The 25,559-nt window shown below is 43.4% G+C and overlaps 1 protein-coding gene across 1 annotated transcript in view; it reads right to left on the bottom strand.

Annotated features, from left to right (window-relative positions):
- Positions 1–25,559, bottom strand: part of PIK3AP1 (phosphoinositide-3-kinase adaptor protein 1) — a 104,975-nt gene that overhangs the window by 37,481 nt on the left and 41,935 nt on the right. Inside the window, exons 3-8 of the mRNA XM_074373835.1 lie at positions 19,002–19,138; positions 16,447–16,591; positions 14,562–14,704; positions 14,301–14,433; positions 12,135–12,331; positions 9,259–9,448 (exon numbers count right to left, since the gene is read on the bottom strand). Coding sequence (XP_074229936.1) covers positions 9,259–9,448; positions 12,135–12,331; positions 14,301–14,433; positions 14,562–14,704; positions 16,447–16,591; positions 19,002–19,138 — 945 coding nt within the window. The remainder of the gene's footprint in view (positions 1–9,258; positions 9,449–12,134; positions 12,332–14,300; positions 14,434–14,561; positions 14,705–16,446; positions 16,592–19,001; positions 19,139–25,559) is intronic.

Below are 25,559 nucleotides of genomic sequence, written 5' to 3'. Positions count from 1 at the left end.
GAGTTATTTCTCCTCTTTGAGGCACCTCAGAAGGATGGTGAGAGGCTTGGACACTAGGGTCAAAATGCATAGGTTCCAATTTTGACTCTTCCACTGCTGACGGTAGGAACACCAGTCCAACTGCCTTTTAGATCCAGCTGATCACAGAGACTCGCAAGTTGACCATGGGCCAAGCTGGTGCCAGTACACTCAGAAGGAGGGAGGACACGGGTCAGTAGAACAGTGCCAAGTGGCCTTCCTCATCTAGGGCAGCCTTTGTGCCAAACCAGCAGCTCTCAGGTAAGGAGAGAAGACGCATATGAGGCAGGTGGAGGAGGTGCCTTGGTGTCTCATAGGCAAAGCACTTCTCAACTCCTGAGTTACATTAGCAACTCCTGAGGCATAGCTTCAGGGTCCCCATAAGAGGCATCCAGAGTCTTTGCCCTCAGGGAAGCCCAGAGTATAGTGCAGTTTACATACAGTTCCTCCCAGTTCCAGATGCAATTTACCAACCAATTAGGGGTCATTTTTATCACAGGCAATCCTGCCTAGAGACACAGTTGACTTATTGGCTCTTATCAGGTTACCAGGTTAACAGAGAGGAAGGCAACTGGAAGGTCAAATTCTCCTGCAGAAAAGGAAATGATAGCTGTTACATTAACTCTTGGGTCAAGTTGTTTAAATCCTCTAAGCTTCTGTTTTCCTGTCTGTAAAATGGTGGTAACAATAGTAAGTATCACATAAGTTTATTATCAGTATTAAATGAGCATCTTGCACATGCCTAGCATACAAGAAGTGCTAAATAAATGCTAGCTGCTATTATTACCATTATTATTATTATCTCTATTATTAAATTCTATACGCAGGCTAATGTCTTAAGCAAGGAACAACTTTAAAAAGAGGACTCAATTTATATTTTTTAATAGTAATTATTTGTTGGAAGTCAAGTCTCCTCCTTCAGAGTAATGAATGTTTACAGGTTAATTCTAATATCTGAATTTCCACACATATTCTCAAATATCACATGTAATACATTTCCTAATAAAGAATTACACCCAACCAATATGTATTTGAGTATACTTAAAGTATGGGGGCATCTTAAGATAACGAGCCCTAATTCTTTACCATAGAATAATGTGTGGAAATCTGACTCACAAATAAGACTTGCCAGGCATTTACTTGATCATGGCTCCCAAACACCAAGTGCTGGCCAGGCAGAGCTGCAGGCTTCTTTCTTCCTTGGCCAAGGCTCTGCCACTGTAGTCCAGACCTGACTTGGAGGCCCTAAACCCATCACTGTGTGCTTTTCTGAGGCTCATCATGCTCTTTATAAGAAGGCTCAGCAATGAACACCATGGGGGAAATTCTAGCAGCTCTTCAATCCCTTCTGGCCTTACGCTGTGCAGCCCAGATCACAGGTAGAGGCTGATCCTAAGGATATCATTTTGATTCCTTCTTCTATTTTTAAGGACCCTTGTGATTATACAGAGCCGACCCAATAATCCAAGATAGTCCTGTTATTTTAAGCCCATCTGATTAGCAACCTTAATCCCATCTGCAACTTTAATTCTCCCTTGCCATGTAATCTAGCATATTAACAGATTCAGGGGCACTATTCTGCCTACCACAGATAGGACCAAATGTCAGCACAGTCAGCCTGCCATGAATTTCCTTCCCACGTGGGACTGGCAAGGGGAACAGGGCACAGGGACTAGGACAACACACTCAAGCAAGTCCATCATACCATGTCCACACATGGACTCAACAGCCCTGGCCTACCGTAGGCACAGGCCTTATCGAGTCTCTGGATAGGCACAGCCTTAAATGCAGAAACATAATTTTCTTTCTATTTACATTTTAAATAAAATGATTATTTTATACTGAATTGAGCATAAATATCTTTGAATTATACAGGAACAGTGAATACATACACTGGCCTCCGCGTCCCTATTCCACACTCAAGGCAAACAACTAATCAATCATAGCATTTTTGTGGCCTCAGAATCCTTCTCAACAGAGCTCCCCAGGCACTCAATACAACGTAAGTGACACTGGCACATGAAAAATTTAAAACACTGTTTGCCATAGCTATACTAGGCGGTAAGTTCTAGAAGCAGCAGATACTACTTTTGTAATAATAAAGAAGAGAAAAGAAAAATTACCTAGTTGTGTTGTTTGTAGTTACTGAGAGATAAAACCCTCAAACTCTAAATTGGACAACCCACGTGAACATATAACAGAGGCATACACTGAGTAACACATGAGTGACTGAAACACATAGGAAATTCTGGAGGTGAAGGGAATCATTTCCAGACAAAGGGCATTTTGTAAAGGAAAGGAGAACAGATTCCCTGCATCCTTGGATGCTCAAGGTTTGTACTTCAGATTCTAAGCCCTTAGCCTTCACCACTTGTCAGTTAAAAATAAACTGAAATGTGCTGAAACCTGCTGGTCTAAGGAAAAAGTGCAAAGTTCTTTCATTTCATTGGAAAAAAAAAAAAAACAATAACAAGGAGACTCTGGGGCTACAATCTCCTTCTGGGAAAAGCCAGCGGCAGAGTTACACTGTACTTTTTTAAGGAGTCAGTCCAAAAGAAACCATTCCCAGGAAGAAAGAAGCTTGAACAGATGAGAGAAAGCCCAGGCAGGCACTTAATTAAGAAATGAGTCAAGAGCAATAATGAATTTTCAAAGCAGCTCATATGATCCTCCTCATGGGACATAAATCTAGATCATTTAGCTGCAGTGGAAACTCCATCCACATGATGTGTTGTTAATTCAATGGAAAACCTAATCTGAGTATATAATATAGTAAAATGTCAGATACTGGGAGACTATTCTTCTGGAAAGGCTCCCAAACCCTGAAAGCAGGCCAAAAGAATTTTTTTTCAGCAAGTGCTTTTGTGGCCAGAAAAGAGCCTTAGAACATATTTGTACGCAAACGGAGTGCTTTGATTGACCATGTCAATGAGAAAGTGCAACCTTTCCACACCCTCATGGAGAAGTGATGGGAAGGAGAGAGACAGAGATATAATCACACACATGCAGAGGTGGTAAGAGAGGAGAAGGGAGGGAGAGGAGAGGGACAGAAAGGGAGAGAGACAATGAGAGAGAAACACAGAGAGAGTTGGGGGAGAGGAGAGAGAAACAGAGAGAGACAGAGACAGGAGAATGGCAGTCTGAAATTAGAGAGGCTAAGGAGTGACTGGCATTGCAAAAGAAGAGACTAGCATGAAAGGGTTAGAAGAAGTAGCATGTTAAGTTTTGTGAATTTCTTAGCAGCCAAGTGCCCCAATAAGGTGCTCCTGGCAAGCACACAGACCCTCTGCCTTGCAGGACTCAATCCACAGGATGAGTTCCTGGCGGGATGCAATGGGTACCATGACTTGCTAAGACCCATGCATCCCACCCCCCAAGCCCATTCTCCACATCCATAGCTGCTCTCTCAGAGGCACCGTGTCTTTTTCCTCCATGGCATTGTCACAGTTTGTAGTTACATACTCAGTTATGCTAGAAGGGAAGCTCTGGAAGGCCGGGATCATGTTGGCTTATTTACTGACTTTTCGTCACCTGGCACGATGACTTAAACACTCAAGGGGGTTGATAAATGTTGTTGAATGAATGTGTGAATGAACAAACTGATGAGGAATAAGCAAATGAATACATGAATGTGGAGGTCTTTTGGCTTTGTTAGGGAATCTGGGCATTTCCCAAGCTGAGAAAAGACAAGGGCAATTCAGACAGCAGGACCAGCACCAGCAAATGTATGGAGACAAGGAGAAGGCAGCAGGAAATGGCCAAAGATACCTACCCTCAGGGACATCTAACAGATGTCTCACTATCACCTATGGGGAAGTGAAGTCTTTGCATTGGAATGTCAACAAATGGTTCCATGCCACAAAATCTAGGATGACTTCTTATCTGGTAAATCTCAAGTTCGAGAAATAATTGAGCACCTATTGTACAGCCCGTGGGTGATACATACTTCTTAACTGAAGGAGGGGCTCGTAAGCAGAGAGGCATGTATGTAACCAGAGTGCAAAGTGATTTGCGTGCCACGCCTAGCTGTGCAGGTGTAGAGGGGGGCAAGGTCACTGCTGGTGGTGAGGATTTTATTTTCTTAACTTGAAAACATTCAATCCAGCATCCTTTCACTAAATGCCTATGTGCACAACACAGTTCTCGTACATCTGGAGGAGGCAAAAGCTACAGAAGTCAGGAAGTAGCTTGAGGCTCGTTTTGCTTTACCGGGTCAGTTTCATCCCCAGACAAGACAGGAACAGCCCCACCTCAGTGTGAGTTCCTTGCTAGAAAGACCCCATGCCTTGCACCCAGCCCTGCTGCCCTTAAGGCACTTTTTGGCTCCAGTAGCCAGGGTCTTCCCACGATGGATAGCAGGAGGATAGCAGAACCTCAGCTACTGTAGGAAGGACAGTTTCTGAGAGAAAAGCATGCAGATGGAGAAGACAGCATGTTCCAGAAGTAAATCAGTAACTTAACAGTTTTGCTTACAAATGGTCCTTCAGGTGGGCTCAGACCTTACCTGGCTGGGCTGTGAGGCCCTTTACTGTGCCCAGCTATGTCCCCAGCTCAGAGGGTACCCAGCTTGCACAGAGAGGCTGTAATCAGAGAGTTCAGGTAAAGAAAACACTGCTGGAGATCACCTGTTACAAAGGCACCAGTTGCCAGGGAGGTTGCTAAGGAAAGCCAGTAAATTAGCTGAGGCTAAGTGGCCTCTCCACTGTACATAGATGTGAGCCACAGAACTGGGTGGAGGGAGCAGGGGTGCAAAAGAAAAGTTCAACGCGGGAGTCACAGGAAGCGGGTGGATTAGAGTGACACGTGTGAGTTTCGTTTCTAGTAGTGAGAGATTACACCTTTCTTCTTTTGCTCCTCCTTCCTGATGAAGAAAGACAAGTCTCTGAGATATTTAAGCAGTGCTAAGTGCACAAGTAGATTACCTTGGAAACGGCTGGACAAGGGCCTCCTAGAAATGGCTCCCGAGACCTTAGGACCCAGAGCCTCAGGGAAGTGACCAGTCACTGGACGTGGCTTTCCACATGAAATGTAATACCCAAGACCAAGGACCATCATATCATTCTCTGAAGGCAGGGATAGAAGCAAAAGAAGTAAATGAGAAAAAGATGAGGAGATAGTAAAAGCACCCAAAGAGAGGTGTGCCGTGACTTTTATTTAGTGTTTGCGTAAGCTTACTCTTCATAACATTTATGTCTTACATAGTACGGAGCAGAAAATGATGGTTTACATCTGCAGGGGTCTGGAACAAAAAATTCTCAAGAGAATTGAAAGTTGAAAGTTGGATGACAAAGACATGTAGTTACCACGTGGTGGCAGCATATCTAAACTAAAGACCGTGAGTGTGAGGCGTGTGGTGTTGTGTCTGAGCATGAGCCACACCCACTCAAGTTCAGTGGAAGGATCACAAAATCTCAGGATCAGAAGCCACCTTTGCTCCCCAGCCCCCTCCATTCAACACTGGGAGTTTCCCTGACAACCTTCCCACTTAGTGGTTGTTTGCATGCCCTTTGGAGAAGGGGACCTCATTACCATCCCTTTTCCAAAATTCAAGTCAGACGGAGGCCAATTTGTCCCAACACAGTGAGGTGACCTCCCAGGCAACGGTAAGGCGCTAGCTGAGTGCCTGCACTCCATAGTGTTTGTCCTGTGAGCGAATGAATGGATGAACGAGTGAGTTGGTTAGTGAATAAACATACACATAGCTCCCTTAACGTGTTTATTTTCAGCCTCTAGGGTTGGATGGTAACAAAGGTGGGGCAGTGATAACCTCTGCTATTTAGATTTAGAAATAGCTCCCATGTAAGTATCTGTCCCAGGGCTGGCAAGTGCAGACCCTAGCAGAACGGCAGGCCAGGAGGGTCCTCTACCTCAGCAGGCAGCTGACAGACTTGACCCCTGGGAATCTGCAGACCCAGATTCCTGACCCAGTTCTCCCTCGATGGGACTTAAGTTACTAAATCTTGGAGCCTTAGTGGTCTCCTCTATAAAATGAAGGAAACTCTATCCACCAAGCCCCAGATTATCAGGTGGGATCACAGAGATGAAAGCAGTCTGTCGGCTTGAAAGTGATTCCCGTGCTGGGTGGTGTACCAGATATGCATCTTAGATTGATCAGTTTGCTCTACTTATTTATGACCTAAATTGCCTTCTCTCCTAGAGTCACTGGTAGTAAAATGAATGGGTCCTCCCCAGGTACAAATTGCTGCTTCTTCCTGGCCAGTAGCTGAGTGGTCATTCTCAAGATTAAACCACAGAGACAGAAACACAAACCAAATCATGTCTAGAATCAGAAAATTCAGAGTTTATATGATCTGGCAGATGAAAAATGCAGCGAGTTTCCTTTCCCTAACCCCAAAGCAGCCTAATTCTATAGCCTGTCTGTCGATGGCCTCCTCCTAGCTCCATGGCAACCAGAATCCCCCCAGACCCCATGTCACTTTACAAGTTGCCAACTGGCCACAAACCAGGCAAGCTCCATAGCCCTCCACTGCCTTAGGAAAGCTGGAGAGACTCATTGCCCCTGCTGTGAGGGACCAGCAGACAAGGAGTAATGGGATGGTTAGCATTCCCCGCAGCTCTGCACTGATGTGGTGGGGGAATTTCACGCGTTCAAGCATCCCGGGGGATAACAGGGGTTAAGGCTCTCTGTCAACACTAAACTGCCCATAAAGTGGGAGATTCTTTCATTGTGCAACTGCCCCATAATAGGGACACAAGGCAGAAATGCTGACACATGTCTCTAGCTTCCCAAGTGGGTACCAGTCTTTCTCCAAATGTTCTTTTGTGAATGGGTCTCTTCCAGATGGAAAAGGACTGTGTCTCCTCCCCACCAAGTTGTCTTCCCAACATGGGGGAGAGGCAAGTAGCTGAAACACAGATGCTCCAGAATGTTTTGGGTACATAGAGAGATGGATGATGGGTGTCAAGCGTAGGGGGCGCCAGAGGCTGTTTTGTGAGCTAACATCTGGGCTGCAGAAGGAAGAGGCATGTCTGGAGCTGCTAGGTGGTTTTTCTGAAAGAAACCAGGACTAAAATTTGTGGTATTAGGTGGGAATTTCTGGTACAGAATAAGGAATATGGTTCTAGAGACAGATAGACCTGGGTTCAAATCTTGGCCCTATCTCTTATTAGCTGTGAGACTTCAGGAAAATTGTTTAATGTCCCCGTACCTCAGTATCCTCATTTGTAAAGTGCAGGTTAATGAAAGCATCCCTGTACGGCTGCTTTGAGGATTCAGTGAGGTAGAGGATGTGGATGGTGGGGATAATGCCCTCTCTCCTCGCCTCCCTGCTGAGTCATGGCTCATTTGGGAAGAGCTTGCACCAGCACTCCCAGTCCTCCCAGTTAGGTGCTAGAAGAGAGCTGCTGCCTCCCTTTCCCTCCTTCTTCCCCTCCCCCAGAGGAGCAGCCAATCTGACTGGCAAGCACCTAACAACCACGGGACCACACTTTCCAGGTGCTGGGGTTGTGGTGTCAAAGGCCCTCCCCTCTGGCCCCCTGACCTACCCACATCTCCTGCTCCAAAGCACCCTCCTGATGTCTGCTTTTCCCTTCATGGATGAGAAAATCAGGCCCATCTCCCTGTGCGCCTGGGACCCCACAGTCTTTTTCTGAGGCTGAAAGTTGGCAATACTCAATCTAGGCCATTACAGAAAGTCAAACATCAATAAAGCTGATGGATGCATTGATGGGTACTTGCTTGTCTTTCTTGAATCTATTAATTAGACCAGAGGAAAGGAGAGCGCAGTCGCAGGCAGTGTTTCGAAGCGCTTAGCATCTGATAGCAAATGGTGGTAACATATTAAGAAGGCTCTTAGCGGGCCATTGTGTGGTCCTCCTGCTTCATCCCTGATGTGTGCTTCGAAATCCACCATTATTTAGGCCAGTGATTCTCAGGGGGAGCAGCACTGCCCTCCAGAAGGGGTTTGGAAAATCTACGAGGGTGTTTTGGGTTGTCACCATGATGAAGACACTGGCATTTAGCAGAAGGAGAAAGATGCTAGACATCCTTCAATGTGCAGGACAGCCCTGAACAATGAAGTGTTTTGTGTCCCTCATGACTTTTAAATATGTCATTATACATATATCTAGGTAAAAATATTAACTGCTTATGATACATATTTAAACATATGTGTATTTGTATATATCTGTGTGTACATATATATATATATGTATGTGTGCATATTTTTAAATTTAATATCAGCAGGTACAAGGAAAATTATGGATAAATATAACCAGCAAACTACTACAAGTATATTGGTTGGTTAGCATGGACTTTTAATAACTCCATTATACATTTCTATTTTGTTTCAACTTTTGTAAGACTATTACTTTTACTATTGAAAAAACAACTAAGAAAACCAAAAATGGCAAAAAAAAAAAAAAAAAAAGCAGTTTATAGGAAAAGTCATGTCCTGGAGATATGATATTTAGAAATAGTTAAACTTATTTAGAAATAAGTTTATTATATACTAATCCAATAAAATCAGGTATCCAAAAAAATGCTTATAATTTTCTGAGCATAGAAACTAAACTGCTTCATTCATAAATACAACTTATATTTTTGCGAGGTTTTGATATACATTGAATTTTCTGAGAATTCAATTACTATGGAAATGGAGAGGTGAATGTGAGGAATTGTTCACCACTTAGTAAAATCCAGGTGCTGACGCCATCGCTGCCGACAGCATCTGGGTCACTGATACAATAAATGTGTCGGTCAGTGTTTGAGGCCGTGACAGTGGCACTGATCCTGAGCGGGGGTGAGTGCGTCTGGCTATTTCACTGTGTCCTCATGCGCAGACTCAACCGAGCATTTCCTTTCCTTTTAGTTCTCTTTTATATTTGATTTAAGATGTATATTTGATTTCTAAAAATTTCACATGTAGGTAGGTTATATGCATCTCATGTAGGGTAGTAAGGGGGGCATTACAAAATGTTTGCTATGCAAAGGGCTTGCTGGAACTGACAGGGTCAAACGCCACTGATTTCGCTTCCGGGATCACAAGACAACATCTTCCCCAACGTTGACTTTCCAGTCACTCAGTGGTCATAGCAGAGGAAGTCTGGAGACAGATTCTGCTTGTCACAGCACATGATGACCCATCTAACTTTGTGTAAAATGGGATCTTCATCTCTCCAGGGGAGTGAGGGTAAGCAAGGGACTTCCCCCACACACCAGAAGGAAGAAAGCCATCTGTCAGCAGAAAGATGGAAGCAGAACCAGGCTGTGCTACTTACAGAGGTCCTCGGTGGCTGCTGGGACGAAAGCCGCCATGGACTCATACAGATCCTCGTCACAGCCGGGGTTGAGGGAGCATTTCATGAGCAGGTCTGTGGAAAGGTGCGCCATGGACTCATACACAGCGTCAGACTCCTCCCCTTGCATCAGTTCCTCTTTAATATGACTCTTCAGCATGTCCACAGTTTCCTGAAAGAGAAGGTGGGACCCACAGGCACACTGACTGGCACAGCCAAGCTTTCCGGGTAAAGCCAGGCCCCTGAGTGGCTTGTGACAGCAAAGGAAAGGCTCACATACATCAGGGTTGCAACTGTGTGTGCATGTCTGGACTTCCCAGACTGAAAGCTCCTTGAGGCCAGGCTCCAAGTCTTTTTTTTTGTTTTATGTTCTTGATTTTAATCTTTGTATCTTCCTCCAACACTAAGAACAGTTATGTGCTCAGAGGAGACACCTGTTAAACATTGAATGTTCAGGGGATACAAATGTAAAACTTTCTCACGAGCACCCATCATGTGTCAGGGGCGGTGATGGGAATGTGCCTACGCATTATCTCATAACATCCTTTCCACCACTGCTTAAGAAAGTATCCTATTCCTTGGTTCACAGATGAGAAACCACAGCTCAGAAAAATCTAGTGCCTTACTCAAAGGTCTGCAGTCCCGGCTTCTGACCTTTATGTTACATCCCAGTGGTTCCTCAAAAGGGAATCAGTGGCACACAAGGGGGTAACCCTTACTGATTAGCCAGATAGAGATTCAAATGTTCCAAACAGGGCTGCAGCTAAGGTGTCTCTGCACTTGTGCATAGTCAGAGGTCCCTTGGGAACTTGGTTCACTCTGTTCCCGTTCCTTCCAGCAGGCTGCTCCAGAGTGCCTGACAGCACACTTCAAAGTGCGCCTCTCTGATTTGTATCCTGTGCTCAGAAGGAGAGGTGATCTTGGCTGAAATGCCCTGAAGTCAGGCAGGCCGCGCTCCGTCATTTTGCCTCCAGGCGGTGGTGAAGCCAGAGAGCTGGCTTCTCTGAAACCCCTGCACAGCTTTTCCTGGTAAGAAGCTTCAGTGTTTCACAATCCTCATTTCAGCATCAACCCACAAAAATTCTCACTTTCATCATCACTACCCCAGGAGAGGTAATCTGCTGTTGACACCCTGTGTTGCTTTCCTGATGAGATCCAGGGAGCAGACCGGGCGACAGCTGTGCAGTGGTGGAGACTCAAGGTCCGGTGTTGGTTTTGATGTGAGGGAAAGGGGAAATGGGACAGTTCACAGAGGTCACAAGCAACAGAAGGGACCTTTTGGGGGCAATACTGAAGATGCATGGGTTGAGGCGATTGTAGTCAGAAAGCAAAGATGATGTGGGAAATGTGAGCCAGATTAACTTCAGTGCAAGCTGGAAGTGCATCGTGCAACGTCCCTGTCACACAGAGTAGGATGACAGGCCCCAGCTTTTACACCAACTAGGTTCAAATTCTATCTCTACCCTTACTTGTGGGACCCTTGGCACAATGACTCTGCCTTTCTACACTCTTGCCTACTTTGTTGGAGAGATAATAAATAATACTATCAACTTCTAAGGATTGTGATGAGGATTAAAGGAGATAGTGCAATTGCCCATTAAATAAATTCAATAAGTAGTAGTCATTACTATGAACACATATCATTAAGTACGTCCTTAATTGAAAAAAAAAACTTTTGGCAGGGAAATAAAGTACCTCATTGTATACGTTTGTAACTCAAAAGTAAAGCCAAGTAAATACTCATGGACTGTGAACACCTTTTAACCTCATTTGTGTCAATGAAGCCCAAAACAGGGACTCATGCTGTTCTGCTCATTCAATACTCTTAATACCCTCTAAATTTTGGGAAGCCCCCTCTGTGTGTCTCAGTGAGTCATTGCCTTGTAGACTAGCTAGTACAGAGCAGAGAGGTAGGTTTCTGCGGGGGGTGTCAGGCTCACCCCTGTCTGGAGGTAGAGAGCAAGACTGGATTGTGTTTATTGTTCCTTTTGAGATCACAGCCCTATGTGAGAGGCTGAACTATTCCTGTCTCACTGCTGTGAATAGTGAAAATGGAGGAAAACCAGACAAGGGTAGAGTCAGGAAGGGCAGCTGCCTCCAAAACAGTGGAAGCAATCCTGGAACATGGAATGAGGCTGAGGTACAGGGAGAGATTACACTCAAAGAAGGACCCAGAAGTCAATGATCCAGGAGGACCTGGAGATCCAAAACCAGAGGAGCAGATAAGCATTAAGACAGGCAGAGAGGCTCAGAAAGAGAAATAGGTCGTCCGCAGAAGGTGGTGCCTCACAGCTGGCTTCCCTGAAGCCTCAGGTGCAGAGCTTTACTGTGGTCTCTGCTAAAGAAGGAACCAAGCCTCACACAGTTCATCTGGGCCTGATGGTGGGCAAGGCGGCTGGGAACATCCTGCCAAGGTGCTTTGGAAGTGGGTGAGGAGGTGACTGGGAAAGAGGGATCAGCATCGACCTTCAGCAGATTCACCCTATAAATGTCTCTATAAATGCTTTGAGGGTGGATCTCAGTGCTTTACATACATTATTTCCTTCTATCCTCAAAGCAACCCTATGGTAGAACCATTATTGTCCTCTTTTTGTGTATTAGGAAACTGAGAGAGAGAGAGGGGGGACAGATACATAATTTGCCCAAAGTCATGTGGCTGACAAGTGTTGGTACAGGAATTTGGACCCAGGTTCATGTGACTCCAGGGCTCATCTTCGAAGCCCACACACACTGGCGCCACCAGAAGAGGCACATGAGGACAGGCTAGAGATGAAATCCACCCATGTCTTTGGTGAAAAGGCAGCTCTGGAACCATACAGTGCACTTCCAATCCCAGGGGCCCTCCCGCCTTGACTTACCACATACTCGTCGATGAACTGCCGCAGGTCCCTGAAGCCATGCTTCTCGGCAATGGTGTTGGGATAGTGGCCATGCTTGTTGGCCACACTGTAGGCCTGGAGGGCTCCCGGGCAGGTGAGCAACAAGGCAGTAAGGTTCTTCAGTCCGTATTTGGCAGCAAAGTGCAACAAAGTGGGCAGCTCTTCATTCCTCTGATCTGAAAAATTTTCAGGGAAAGCTTAATGGACAGATAAAAAGGAAAGCACAGGGCACCTTGTTCATGGAGGCGAAGCTGGCAAGCTTAGCATGGCATCCAGCAGGAGCTCAATCATTACTTCTCTAATGACTAACCTAACATCAGACAGCTTCCTCTGCGGCACCATTGAAGATTATGGTCTCAGATGACTGAGGAAATATGCTAATTAATTAGCAAAACTAATCATTACTATCCTATCTTCTTTCTCTAAAAGGATCAGAGAATCCCGAGAAATAATATTAGTTCAAAATGTGCTGATGTTCTAAAGGCATAAACAGCAGCCACAAAGTACAACAGGAATCGTGTTTTGACCAGCTCTGCCAATTTCAGAGCATTTTCAAACGACAGCTTTATGCTGATTAAAAGAAAGAAGTTCATCTTCTTAGCTCTTATTCCCAATTTTATAAAGTATGCCAAGTAATCTTGGGTATGTTACGTAGCCTTTCCATGGCCCCTAGTTCTGAACTAGAAAATATTTCCAGGCCACTTCAAAGGGACCTGGGAGGATTAATAAGACAGTTTTCAGTGAGCTCTTTGTTTAGGACAGGTTTTGAATGATGGTATTAATGCTCGTGAACCCCAGGATGTCCATTAAGTCTTTGATTTGTGGGAAACAAAGTACTCCTGAGAGTCACTGGATCACCATGACTCCTTCCATCTACTAATATCCGGATACAGCAAGTTAAACTCAACCAAGGACACAGACATGTTTGTATTGTGGAGTTGGGGGACAAATCTTTTTTTGTTGTTTTTATAAAAGTTTATTTTTAAACCCGAGAGTGATTGATCGATAGATAGATGATAGACAGATATATGAATATATATATATTTTTTACGTGTAAATATATGCATGTATTTTAAAAATAAGACAATAAACCCAGCTTCCTATTCACCAGGATATAATCCTTGCAATGAGGGTCTGTAAATTTCCCCAGAATCCCTCATGACTGTCAAACTACGAAATACTCCCTCCTGAGACCCAAGTTTAAAAATAGAGAATATTAACATCTGCTGGAAGTGATGCAAGAACATTCCACAGTAGGAAAATGGGGACAGGCAACAAGAGAATGCTCCAAGGGGAAGGACTTGAAGATAACAGAACTTCATCCTTGTGGTTCTCATAGGCTGTGGAAGGATGGGACGCAGAAGCAGGTAACCAGGGTCTTGGATCACCTTTGTGCAGTGCAACCACAGCATGAAGGAAGCATGGTGTCCACACCATGACAGGCATCCTGTCCAGCACGCCAGGCACCATCCCCATGCAAGTGGTTCTCCTGGCTCCCAGCATGTCACATACGCACATGAGACTGCTCCTCCCTCATCAAGCAAATATTTGTTTTGAGCCTACAGTGAGCTACCCCGGCACAGTCCCAGTCCTCCCTGAGCTGACAGCCTCGCAGAGAAGACAGATACAGCTGAAGAGTGCCAGGACAGAGGACACTCAACATGCTAGGGTAGCCAACAGCATGTAGATGTAACCTACCTAAGGAAGTGCTTCCCTGGCTGCTGCAGGAGGAGAGGAGGAAGAAACCGCATTCCTATGGGTCGATGTGGCAAGGGGCAGGGTGGAATTTTCATCAGGTAAAAGAAGTTCATACCTTCCGTAGAGCAGAGCACAGAAGCCGAGGGAGGGCGTGGAGAGAAGTGAGAGCAGGAGCCCCTTGGGAAGGGTTTGTAAACAGGGTAAGGAGTTTGGACTTTGTCTAGAAGATAAGTAGGCACCACAAAGGGTTTTGTAGCAAGTGGGTAAGATATTCATATTTACTGTTTGGAAGAATCTCAGGCTAGCCAGTGAAGAATGAATGCTTCTCCAAGAATGAGCTGTAGAGCAGAACCGGCAAAAAGTACAAGCACAGGTTGACTGCAGGCTGAGAGCAGCAATCTGGGATCAGCACACTGCTGGTTTCCTGAGGTTGGACTAGTGACTTACTTGTCATCATATCTTCTTCTTCCAGCTGGTTGATTCCAAAGAGGTGCAGCCCACTTGCAGGGATATTGTTCTTCAGGGACTCTGTCAGCAGTTTATCAAGGGTCTCTGTGTTGTAGGGTACAATTTTAAAAGCCTAAATACAAAAGTGAAGACGGTCAGATTTTAAATCCAGCTGTCTCCCATCTAGCAGATTTGAGATTGATGAACCATGAGCAGAAACTACTTGCCCAGAAAACTCTAGTTGCCTTTTACCATCCTTACCTGACACATGAACTCGACGGGATTTGCAGCTTTGGACAATAAATTCCCAATTTCCTCCATGTCAGTATAATAGCTGATAACGGTTTCGCACACCAGTAAATTTCCGGAATATATCTTCAGAGAAACATTCCCAGATGAAAGGTCTGAACAGAAGAAAAGATACTATGGAAGTATTCTTTTTTTATATTACAAGGGGACAGGGAAAAGTGTTCATGGATTCATCTTAATGGTAAAGAAACTAATTGACGGCTGGAAGATCTTGGAGGTGAGCTGCACGACTGGGAAGAAAGGGAAAGACTAGAAGTAGTAGTGAGCAGACTAATCACGGGAGGGCTCTGAGTCAGAGGAATTATCCTCATTGGGCCTGAAATTTAATTTTTGGAAGATTTTCATTTCTTTTGTTCACTACTGTAGGCCCAGTGTCGCAACAGGCAGGAAGAGCTGAATTTAAAGCACTTTATATAGAGGCCAGTGGTCGCCAGAAGGGGGAAGGGATCCTGGCGGGTGAGACTCCGTATTTCCGCCCCGTTGGGCCAGTAGACCTGATTCACTTGCTCTGCTGTCGTCACTACTATGTACTCCCCTAGGTGCTCTCTTCTACACCACAGGAAGAGGTTGTGAGGGGGAAAGAAAAACCTAAAAATACACCAACCACAAAGATTCGATTCATAAAAGAGGAAATGCGACAAGTAGAGAACATGGAAAAATACTCAACCTCACTAGTAATCAAAGAAGTGCAAATTAAAACAACAGACTACTGCTTAAAAATATACCAAATTAGCAAAAATACTCAAAGTGATAATGCCTAGTGTTAGTGATGGTATAGCAAATAAAGTTGAGAGTAGTAATATTTCAAAAGGCAATGAAGCTCTATCTTCCAGGGCCCTTAAAAATGCCCATTGTTTCAGGGATTCCACCTTGAGGAAACAATCTTAAATACAAAAAAAAATATATATATATATGCATAAAAATGCTCAATATATCATCATTTAAAACAATAAGAAGACAATAAGAAATCAGAAATTACACAAATATGCAACAATGAGGAAATGAAAAATTAAAAGATGATACTTCTATTCAACTATTACATCATTTTTAAAATTACGATTTTAAGATATAGGTCCAACACAAGGGATTGGTTTTATAAATTATGGTACATCTATACAATGGATTACCTTGTGACCACTAAGGATCATATTGTAAAAGAATATTTATTAACATGGGAGAATACTCTTAGTGTATTTCCAGGTAATGAAAGTCAGTTACAAGACAGTATGAAGCTATGTACACAGATGGAGAAAAATACAGAAACCAATGACTTCCTCTGTGTAGGGGATGTGCAGATGGATAATTTTCTATCTACTTTCTTTTATGGTTACTGTATTCTTCAAATTTTCATACTGAGCACACATTACTTTTGTAATAGAAAAAATATAATTATAAAACGGAAAGTTACAAAGTCCACGTAATAGCACAGGGGAAAAGGGATGGAGAGAGGATAAATTAAGAGTACATAAAGAAAAAAGAGTGTAAGATAATAGATACTATTGGAACAATTATGTTTTTAAAAATTGTAAACAAAGACAGAAAAGATGGAGTGTAGGCTGTCAGATGACTTTCTTCCAACTTTTCTCTAATTTCAAAAATTGTTAATATGTTAACTTTATAAAGATAAACATTTTAATATATCCATTCCCCCACCCCACCACACATGTGTATTTTTTCAACTTCCTTTTCCTTTAAATAGTACTTGGCAACCAAATTCAAATCTTGGCTGTCACTTTCCCCAGTGGCTGAATAAAGACAAGACAAGTAAAAGACAACAAGAGGGGGGCCTCTTCCTTAACACGATGCCTAATTTTTGGAGGTTCCTGGGGCTACTTACTGGGAGCTTTCACGGAAACAGTGTACTCATTCTCCAGCTTGGCTTCCGCTCTTATTGAGGGAGAATCCTCAGGTGAAAATTCTGCTTCTGTCGTCACCCTCTCATCCAGCTTACATCTCACAAAGATGTAGATAGTGGTTTCTGCCTGGAAAGGGAGACCAGTCACCATCCCCTCTTCCTCCTGGGTCCCCTGTGAGGGCGCTGAGCCAGAGGGTCTCTGTGGCTCCCGAAGCTCCAGCTCTGCCCAGTGAGGCTGCTCCAGAGCAGGTGAGGGGTCTCTGGTCCGGTGCCGGGCAGAGGCAGCTTGCCATGGGTCCCAACCAGACAAGTTACAATAACTCAGAGTGAACATTGATAAATCTTTACAACAATTTGATGAGGTACTTTACATCTGTTGAACCTAATAATGACTTTAAAACCTGGGGCTTGTATTTTATATGCCTTTATATTTAATTTTTATAGCATTTCTTCTTTATTGTATGTATGAAGGGTCCATGGAAGGATTGGAAATTTACAAAAATAAAATTAAAAAAGAGTTGCTCACCACAGATAGTTTGAGAAGCACTATTCTAGACTAGCCTTGCTACTCAAAATGAGGCCAAGGGACCAGCAGCATTGGCATTCCCTGGAAACTTGTTAGAAATGCAGAATCGTAGGCCTTTCGTGGACCCTCTGAACCAGAGCCTGCATTTTACCAAGACCCCTGGGTGACCTTACAGAGTGAGAGGCACTGGCTGAGAGAAGCCCTCTTAGCTTCTGCAACTTAAGTTGTTTTTAGATGGACAAAAATAACTTACTGGAGGATTAATTTTCCCAAGGCATTGAGTGACCCGAGTCGCTATTTTACCTTGCTTTGAGATCTTTTGCTGAACATGCCAAATGGAATTGTCTGTTTTACTGCCCTGGTTACGCTGACTAAGCTCTTAAGACTTTGAACTGGAAAGGACAGGTCCTCCAAAAAACAGGGGAAAATGACAAATTTCTGGCCATATCTAATTCCCAAATGTTCACTGTAAGATTCTGCTATCAAGCCCTTGTAAAAGCCTTCATGACAAGGGCCACGACTCCACAGCAGGTGAGAGGGAGACAGGGTCCTGGCTCATGGAGACTGCTGAGGGTAAATGTGAACGTGTTTATCGTTGACCCGACTCCTGCTGCAGACCCAGCCCTGTCCCGCCTGCTCCTTCTCCCAAGAAGCTTGGGGAGCTGGAGAGAATGAGTCTCCGCTATTGACAGTCATAACCCAATCCCAGCCCTGCTGCCCCAGGACCCAGAGACCTGGAGCAAGCAACAAGGAGAATCTGGGTCAGTGGGAGCCAGCATGGGAGAAGGGGGCCAAAGCCTGGAAAACCAGGGAGGCAGGTGAGGGGTATCACCCTTTAGTTCAAAACTCTCTCCGCAACAGGCACCCACCAGTCTGATCTCAGGAGAAAAGGGACATGGGGAAGGCAGGGAGGAGTACAGGAAGACTGAAAACTAAAATGCCCACAATGGCCTGGCCAGTAAGGAAAAGGAGTCAAGCGGGCTGAGTACAAAGAAAGGGGAGGGGAGGGAACCAGCATCCTGGAGGATGCATGCCCTTTCTGAAGGGCTGCTCAGCCCAGTCACTCATCTCAGGTCTGGTATTTCCAGATTCTGATTCAATGGAAGCTGTAAACAGATTTTCATACCCAATTTTTATAACACTGTGCAGCCCAAACTAAACATGTCTACATGTTCATCCAGCCTGAAGCAGTGGTTTGCAACCCCATGGAGGGAGTCCTTGCCCAATGGCTCATGGCCTCAGGCTGTGCAGAAAACCACTCACAAGCACAGGGAAGCCAGGACTTCCTGTTGCCACGGCAAAGTCAGCACAGGGCTTGTACCCATAGGGAAGAGTTTTCTGCTCTGAACCAATATCACACATTTCTCATCAGGAAAGGAAAGATAATGAAAAACTGTCAGTACTATGGCATGATTCAAATGGCAGTGGCCCATCAGTTGGCCTTCACCTTCAAGTCACCTCTTAACATAGGTCCCATCCCTGAAAATGTTAGTCATATTATGCTCAAGCATTAATCTTCTTTCTTTTGCAAGCAATGCTGGCCAGCAAGTTTCAGCCATCAAGTTTCAAGGCACCCATTTGGGCCATGCTAGGGAACAACTGACAGAGAAGCAAGCTCTCCAAATGCCCCACAGTTCCTTCCTCCCAGCACTATGCTGGTAGGAACAGACCCAGGCCTCTAACTCCACGGCTGGCATATAAATGTCTTGTAATGCTCATGTCTGCTGGTCTCCGACATGCTCTAAATTTTTGATCCATGAACTTAGTTTTAGACTGCTAATATATACATTCCTGGGCTCATCTCGCCTTGATTTAAAGGAAAGAGGTGTGCCAGGTCCCAGGCATTGGGGTTCCCAGGATAGCTAATGTACAGGGAAACCCCATGAGAAGGCTGGGATTACACTGAGGTGCAACAGGAGAACCCTGCTCCCTTTACTATAACAAGCACATCCATTGAAAAGCCCAAAAGCCTGTGCTCTGACATCCATCAGCCAGCCCCAGGAATGCCTACCCCACAGCGAATGCGGTCCGGCTGCACCACCATGAGGTTCCCAGGCGGAGTCTCCGGCGGCAGGCCCTGCTGCTTCGAGTAGGAAAGCACCTTCTCGTCCTCGGTCTCAGTGTCAGTGACTGAGTCACAGCCAGAATCTATGGCACAGAGAGCACCAATGAATGGAAGGAGAAGGAAGAAGTGCTGGGCATGTCTCACCCCATTAAAACCCCAAACATTACCAAATAGGAAACAGTTCCGAATCTCAAACAAATACAAGCTGCAGGGAGTGACTCAAGAAATTATGAAAGAGGCTCTCATGAGGAAAAGTCAGCCACCTTGGAGGCCACAGGGGAGGGTGACAGCAACAGGATGACGGTGGAGAGAAAAGCCAGAAAATCTGAGGCAGGCTGCTGTCTGGGGCTGGCAGGTCTAGTCTCAAACAACAGGCTTCTGGATGCCTTACATCTGGACTTCTCATAGTGCTGACTTTGGTGTTTGTGAGGAAAGAGGCTCCTTCTCCTCAGGTGGGGTCAAGAATGGACTGTCCATTTAAAGGTCATCTTTTGAACATCAAGTAAAACCTGTGCTCTCCAGGAAGCCATTATTCCACAGGGTCATGGCTAGCCAATGTACCCACTCTGGAGTAACAGTGGAAAACCATCACTTTCAAGAAATTTTAGATCTGTAATGACCAGGTTCCAAATCAGTACCACAGCCAAAACTTCTGCTGTGGAAAGACTGATGCACAGACTCAGAGCAGGGGAGCAGGGGTATGCAGGTGTATGGGGTATAGCACAGAACGAGATGGTGCTCAGATGGGGTAAGTGGAACCTACCAGAGTTCTAAGGCAGGGGCTCTTAACCAGAGCTCATTAACTGGATGCAAGATTCCATATATGCATGCACACTCGTGTGTGTGTGTGTGTGTGTGTGTGTGTGTGCGCACGCGCATGTGTTTGCCTACACTTCTCTGGAGATAGTTCAAAGCTTTCATCAGATCCTCAAAGAGGAGCACAATGGTTAAGAAGGGTTACAAGGAGAGGGAGGGTTCATCTGGTCTCTTTCTTGGGCTTGCTCTTCTTCACTCCTAAACCACTCACAGAGCCAGCCAAGCGTGCTAGGCACTGAGAAGACATGAGGGTGAATGAGACATCCATCCTGCCTTCAGAGAGCCCACAATCTAAGAGCTGGAGAGAGGTAAGGCTGATTCCTGCAGGCCAGCCTCCCAGGGAAGGAGTATGATCCATCCTGGGAGAAAGCTGGGGTGGCACATCAGCCCACAGATATGTCCCCACACAAAGCTGTAACACAGGCTTGCACCCTAGACCCCAGGTCATGCTGGGGAGAGGCTATGCTCCCATGACCATGAAGGCTGAGGCAGCGGAACAGGGCTAGGGGGCCAAGCCCCCACCGTGTCCTATTACTCTAACTGTGAGGCAAGGACCTCTGGGACCTGCTCAGGCTTGGTGAGGGGCTGAGGCTTCCCAGATATGCAACTTAAAAGCTCCACAGCCTTGGACAGGAGTCTTGTCCTAGAGCCTGACACTGCTGCTGACAGATATCTACACACTGTGATGGACAGGGAGGCACAGACTCCTGCTGTGTGTCCCCTCTCTGTGGTTTCTCCCAAGATGCACTATTTCTGAGAGCCAGGCTGAGTACAGCCTAGTCTCTGACCTTGTTTGTGCAACAGGACTCCAGGCAGAACTCAGTAATAAGAGATGGGGCAAAGGAACCTGGGAGTTCTAAGGAGGGTGATATTATTTTTCAGTAAGCATCAGAGCCATCAATCTCCTATATCTCTCTTTTCCTTTCGATCCCACTGACTCCCCTCTCACTCAGTGCTAATTATCCCCCTGCAAAGGCTAAGTGCAGTAGTCTCCCCACCTCCCTGCTTTCCAAAACAAATTAACTGAAGGCTGCCATTTTCTCCACTGGATCTGCCCTTCCCCACATCTTGCCTCCTTAATCAGTGACTTCTAAAAAGTCAGGGTCCACCCCTGTGGACTGAGCTGTACATGCCACCCAAATTAACTCCCACCCACCACAGGAATCTGTGAAAGAAAGAACCAAAAAATTAGAGATAATTAATATTCTTCTTCTTAATTATGTAACACTATATCAAGCTTTAATTTTGTATTATTAGCTACCTAGACATGCCATTTTTTCATTCCTGAGGTTCTCCCTGAATGAGAAAATAACCCCAACGACTTAAAACATTCAATCAGTTACTTAAAACTGCAAGAAGCTCCCTGGAGCTACTTACTGCTCTAGAATTGTTTTGACATTATCCTAAGTGGCTAGAGTGGTGGGTACCAACTATTGTCAATTACCTATTCTAATTTATTATACAGGTATAACCTCCTGGGGATAGACCCACGGTACAATCTATTGCTTCAAAAAAAAGAAATCTCTTCGTTTCTCCCAAATTACTGACCCAATTAGTTGGCTGGCTAGAGTCAGAGCTCTAGTAAATGCAATCAAGAAAAGAATATAGAAACAGAAATAAGCCAAACAAGAAAGGAGGATAACAACAGATACGGAGAAGAATTTTAGAAACATATTGATGTGAAAACTCTATGCTAAGAATTTTTTTAAATGTCAATACAATTTTTATATAAAAATATAAATTACCAAAATTATCTCAAAATAAGTAGAAAATCTGATTTATAAAGTAAATGTCATGCAAATAAGGGATGAAATGTACAGCATGGTGACTATAGTTAATAATACTGTATGTACATTTGGAAGTTGCTAAGGGAGTGAATCTTTAACATTCTCATCACAAGAAATAGAAAAATTGCAACTAAAAGAAAAAAGAGGAATTTAAGGAACTGATAACAGAAAACGGTATCACGGGGTTCACTGCCTTCGGGTTTTTTAATGGTCTAACTATGCACTATTTGTCAAGATAGTTATCATAAAAAGCCTGTGAAGTTTTAATAGAAATCCAGTTGTTGATTACATAATTCTCTGAGTAGGAAAAAAACTAGATCTGTGAAATTGCACAGAACAGGTTTAAAATATCTTCAGTTTGGACAAATTTTTTAACACATCAAACTTCAATTTCCTGAACTGTCAAAAATAAATAGTAATACTTGCCTCCTAAGCTTTAATAAAATAAGATACATTTAAGTATAAAAAAAAATCTGATTAAAACAATAATCATGGAAAAAAAACTTTCTCACTTTTCAAATATAATTTAGAGTCCAAACCAATCACCCTCCTTGCATTGAATTTTAAATTGTAGTTTCCACAGTCTTCTTCTTTATAATATTCAATTTTCCTATCTAAGAAAGTTCCATTTCAGGTTTTATGTCTCCTACCAAAGTTTAAAAAACAATAAAGGGTGGCCTTACGTTATATTAAACTTATAAAAAATTAAACAGAGCAATTAAACACAATAAATAACACCAAGATCAAGCTTCATTCTCATAAAATACTCAACATGTGATGAAAAGCAATAAACATCAGTACAGAATAAAAAAAAAAGGTTAGTGAGAAGGATGATTCAGCAGATATTGCTGAAAAAATTTAGGCATTCAGGATGGGGGTGGGGGTCAGAGGACAATTTAGACTCTTCCTAATTCTTATCCACTCCAAAATAAAATTTGATGGATTATAGATTGAAATGAACAATAAAACAAATTTTAAAGATTAAAAAGATAAAAATATAAGTGGAAATTTTATCATTGTTTTGGGAAAATATTTATCTTAAACTACTGAAGAAATACAATCCAAACAAGCAACAGAACTGATGACATGAATTTAAAACTTTAGTAAGTAAATCAATAAAAACCTAAAAACTAACTATAATGCTTTGGTAGCATTAGTCATAATAGCCAAAGATGGAAACAACCCAAATGTTCATTCTTTGATAAATGGATAGACAAATTATTCAGCCATAAAAAGGAAGAAAATACCAATACATGCTATAAACACAGATGAATATTGAAAACATTATGCTGGGTGAAAGAAGCTAGCCACAAAGACCATATATTACATGACTCCAAATATACAATATGTTCAGAATAGGCAAATTTAAAGAAACAGAAAGAAAATTAGTAGTTGCCTAGGGCTGGGAGTTCTTGGGAGGGGGTGGGTGGAGGTTGGGAGATGACAGCTAAAGGGTACGGGGTTTCTTTCTGAGATGATGGAAATATTCTAGAATTGATTGTGCTGATAGCTGCACAAGTCTGTGAATATACAAAAAAAGATCACTGAATTATATACTTTAAATGGGTAAATTACATCTCAAGAAAGCTGTTTCCAAAAAATCCAATGGCAAATCACAAACTGGTTAAAAATTTGAAATAGACATGCCAAGGAACTAATCTCCTTAATATATTAAGAGGTCATAGAAATCTCTTTAAAAACACCCAAAGCCCAGTAAGTAGATAATTGAGAAAAGAAGAAATAAAATTACCTCTCCATCCAAAAAAATTAAATACCATTCATTGTCACTAATCATGCAAATAAAAATTTGTTATTTCACCTTTTCAAATTAGGAAATATTTGAAGGTGAGGTAGGACAGATACTCTCATTTGCTGCTGAACTGTACAATCTTTCTGGAAAGCCATGTGACCACACATAGAGAAAGGGAAGTCTTTAAAACGTTCATACCTTTGGCCACTTAATTCTACTTCCAGAAATATCTCTTAAGGAGAAAAATAAATGTTCAAAATGTAGACAAAGGTAATGAACCAAGATGTCTGCTAAATCATTCTTTGCATCAGTGAAAAATGAAAAACAATCTGTCTGGTAAAAGAATATTTAAAATATTATTTTCCAAAGAGTTTGAAGTAACAGCTTATGACATTATGTTAAACAAAAAAGCAGAAAACAAAATCGTGTATCTTATAGCGTAAGTTATCAATTACACAAAGGAAAATGCATTCCAAAAGGTCAGAAGAAAATGTGTGGGTATATGCATAATCCTTCCCTCTCTCCCTCTTTTCTTTCTTCCTTCCTACCTTCCAAACTGTTCATGTATTTTCATATTTTCCACAATAAGAAAGCACTTTGATACTGGGGGTGGGGCGAAGAGAAAAGCAGCAGCTGAATCTTTTGACTAATCACATCACCAGCTTGGCATCATTTATGATGAGACTGTTCCTAATAGTGCAACACTTGGGAGACAGTCCCCATGTTCAGATGGTCCCTATAAACAACTCCTTCCAGTAGATCTATTCTTTCAGTCACCTGAAATGAATAAGCTACTGGCCGCTAATTCATTTCAAGAAGTCAGGCAGGATGCCATTCACTCTGCAGGGCCGTTCTGGTGGCGCTGATGGACAGCACCACTGCTCACGTTTCTTCCAGCCATATCAGCCTCTTCCACAGCACCATACAGACAGCCAGGGTCCAGCCACTTCAGCAGATTCAAACCCAGACATAAGCACCACTGAAACCCACCTGACAGAATGAGATGGCTCCAAAGTTTCCCCCTTAAAACTTGCAGATTCCTCTCCACCCCTCCCCACCTCAAAAATAACATCAACTTTGCTATCCTGAGACTCAAATAAATAAATGTTTGAGTGAAGGCACTCTGAAAACGCTGAGGAGCCTCCCCAGTTCAAGTATTATTAAAACACCATTAGTATCCTTATTGCTTTAAACTTTGACAATATCCTCTTAGCTCTTAAGAAACTCTGAAGAAATTACAGAAAAAGACTTTCTTTGTACATCAAGCTCTTCAAATTCTCATCTGTAAAAGGCTCATTTGGTAAACACTCCTTGAATTCAGTGGCAGGGAAGTTTGTCTCTTCAGAGAACTTGCCTACTTTCACTTATTAGACAGTAAGAACTAGCTAACATGGTTTTTTTCACCTTTTGCTCTTGCTGCCAGGTAGCTCGGTTTTAATTTTGTTTCTTAACCACTGTTAACACTTTCTGCCAGGTCTTGGTCTTGCTTATTTCTCTTTTTATATTGTGTTTAATTTTGACGGCTGCTTGACATACTTTGGGGATCTAGGCAGGATGTGAATCAATGTTTCTCAAAGGTGGCATCTGCCAAAATCCTCAGATATAGTCCTTATGAGAATCAGTGCCTGGGTTTTTCATTTAGATGACAATGCCTTTAAAATGGGATGCAAAGACTTTCCAGATTATCTGGATGACCACATTATAATTGGGTCCAGCCACATGGTTGCGGTGGCCGTGAGTGTTTGTGTGTGTGTAATCCTTTTGCAACTAGGTTACGCTACGCTGAATGTCAGAAGCTAGTAAGGAAAGAAGACAGGGGGCAGGATGACATGTAAATGGGGCATTTGTGCCAAGTGAACACAAGAAGGTTCCCTGTATACTTCTTCACATAGAGAAATGCACTGGGAGAGCCAAGTCCCACAATAACCCAGGGGAGCTGTAGCAAGCCCCTTTGACAGAGTCAGTGAGCTCCACAGCCTCGTGCCATGTTCGTAATGCTGCTTCAGTAAACCACCATCATCTATGACAAAGCAAGTGCAGTCAGTTTGCCTTTTATTTTTTTAATACCTTTATTCGTATCTGGCTCATCTGTTTTGCTTTTGGAATTGGGAAAGAACAATAAGCATCAGGAACTGAACATGTTCATTCACA

The sequence above is a fragment of the Camelus bactrianus genome, chromosome 11, assembly GCF_048773025.1.
Source record: "Camelus bactrianus isolate YW-2024 breed Bactrian camel chromosome 11, ASM4877302v1, whole genome shotgun sequence".
Classification (NCBI taxonomy): domain Eukaryota; kingdom Metazoa; phylum Chordata; class Mammalia; order Artiodactyla; family Camelidae; genus Camelus; species Camelus bactrianus.
This window is presented reverse-complemented; position numbering and strand designations above follow the sequence as displayed.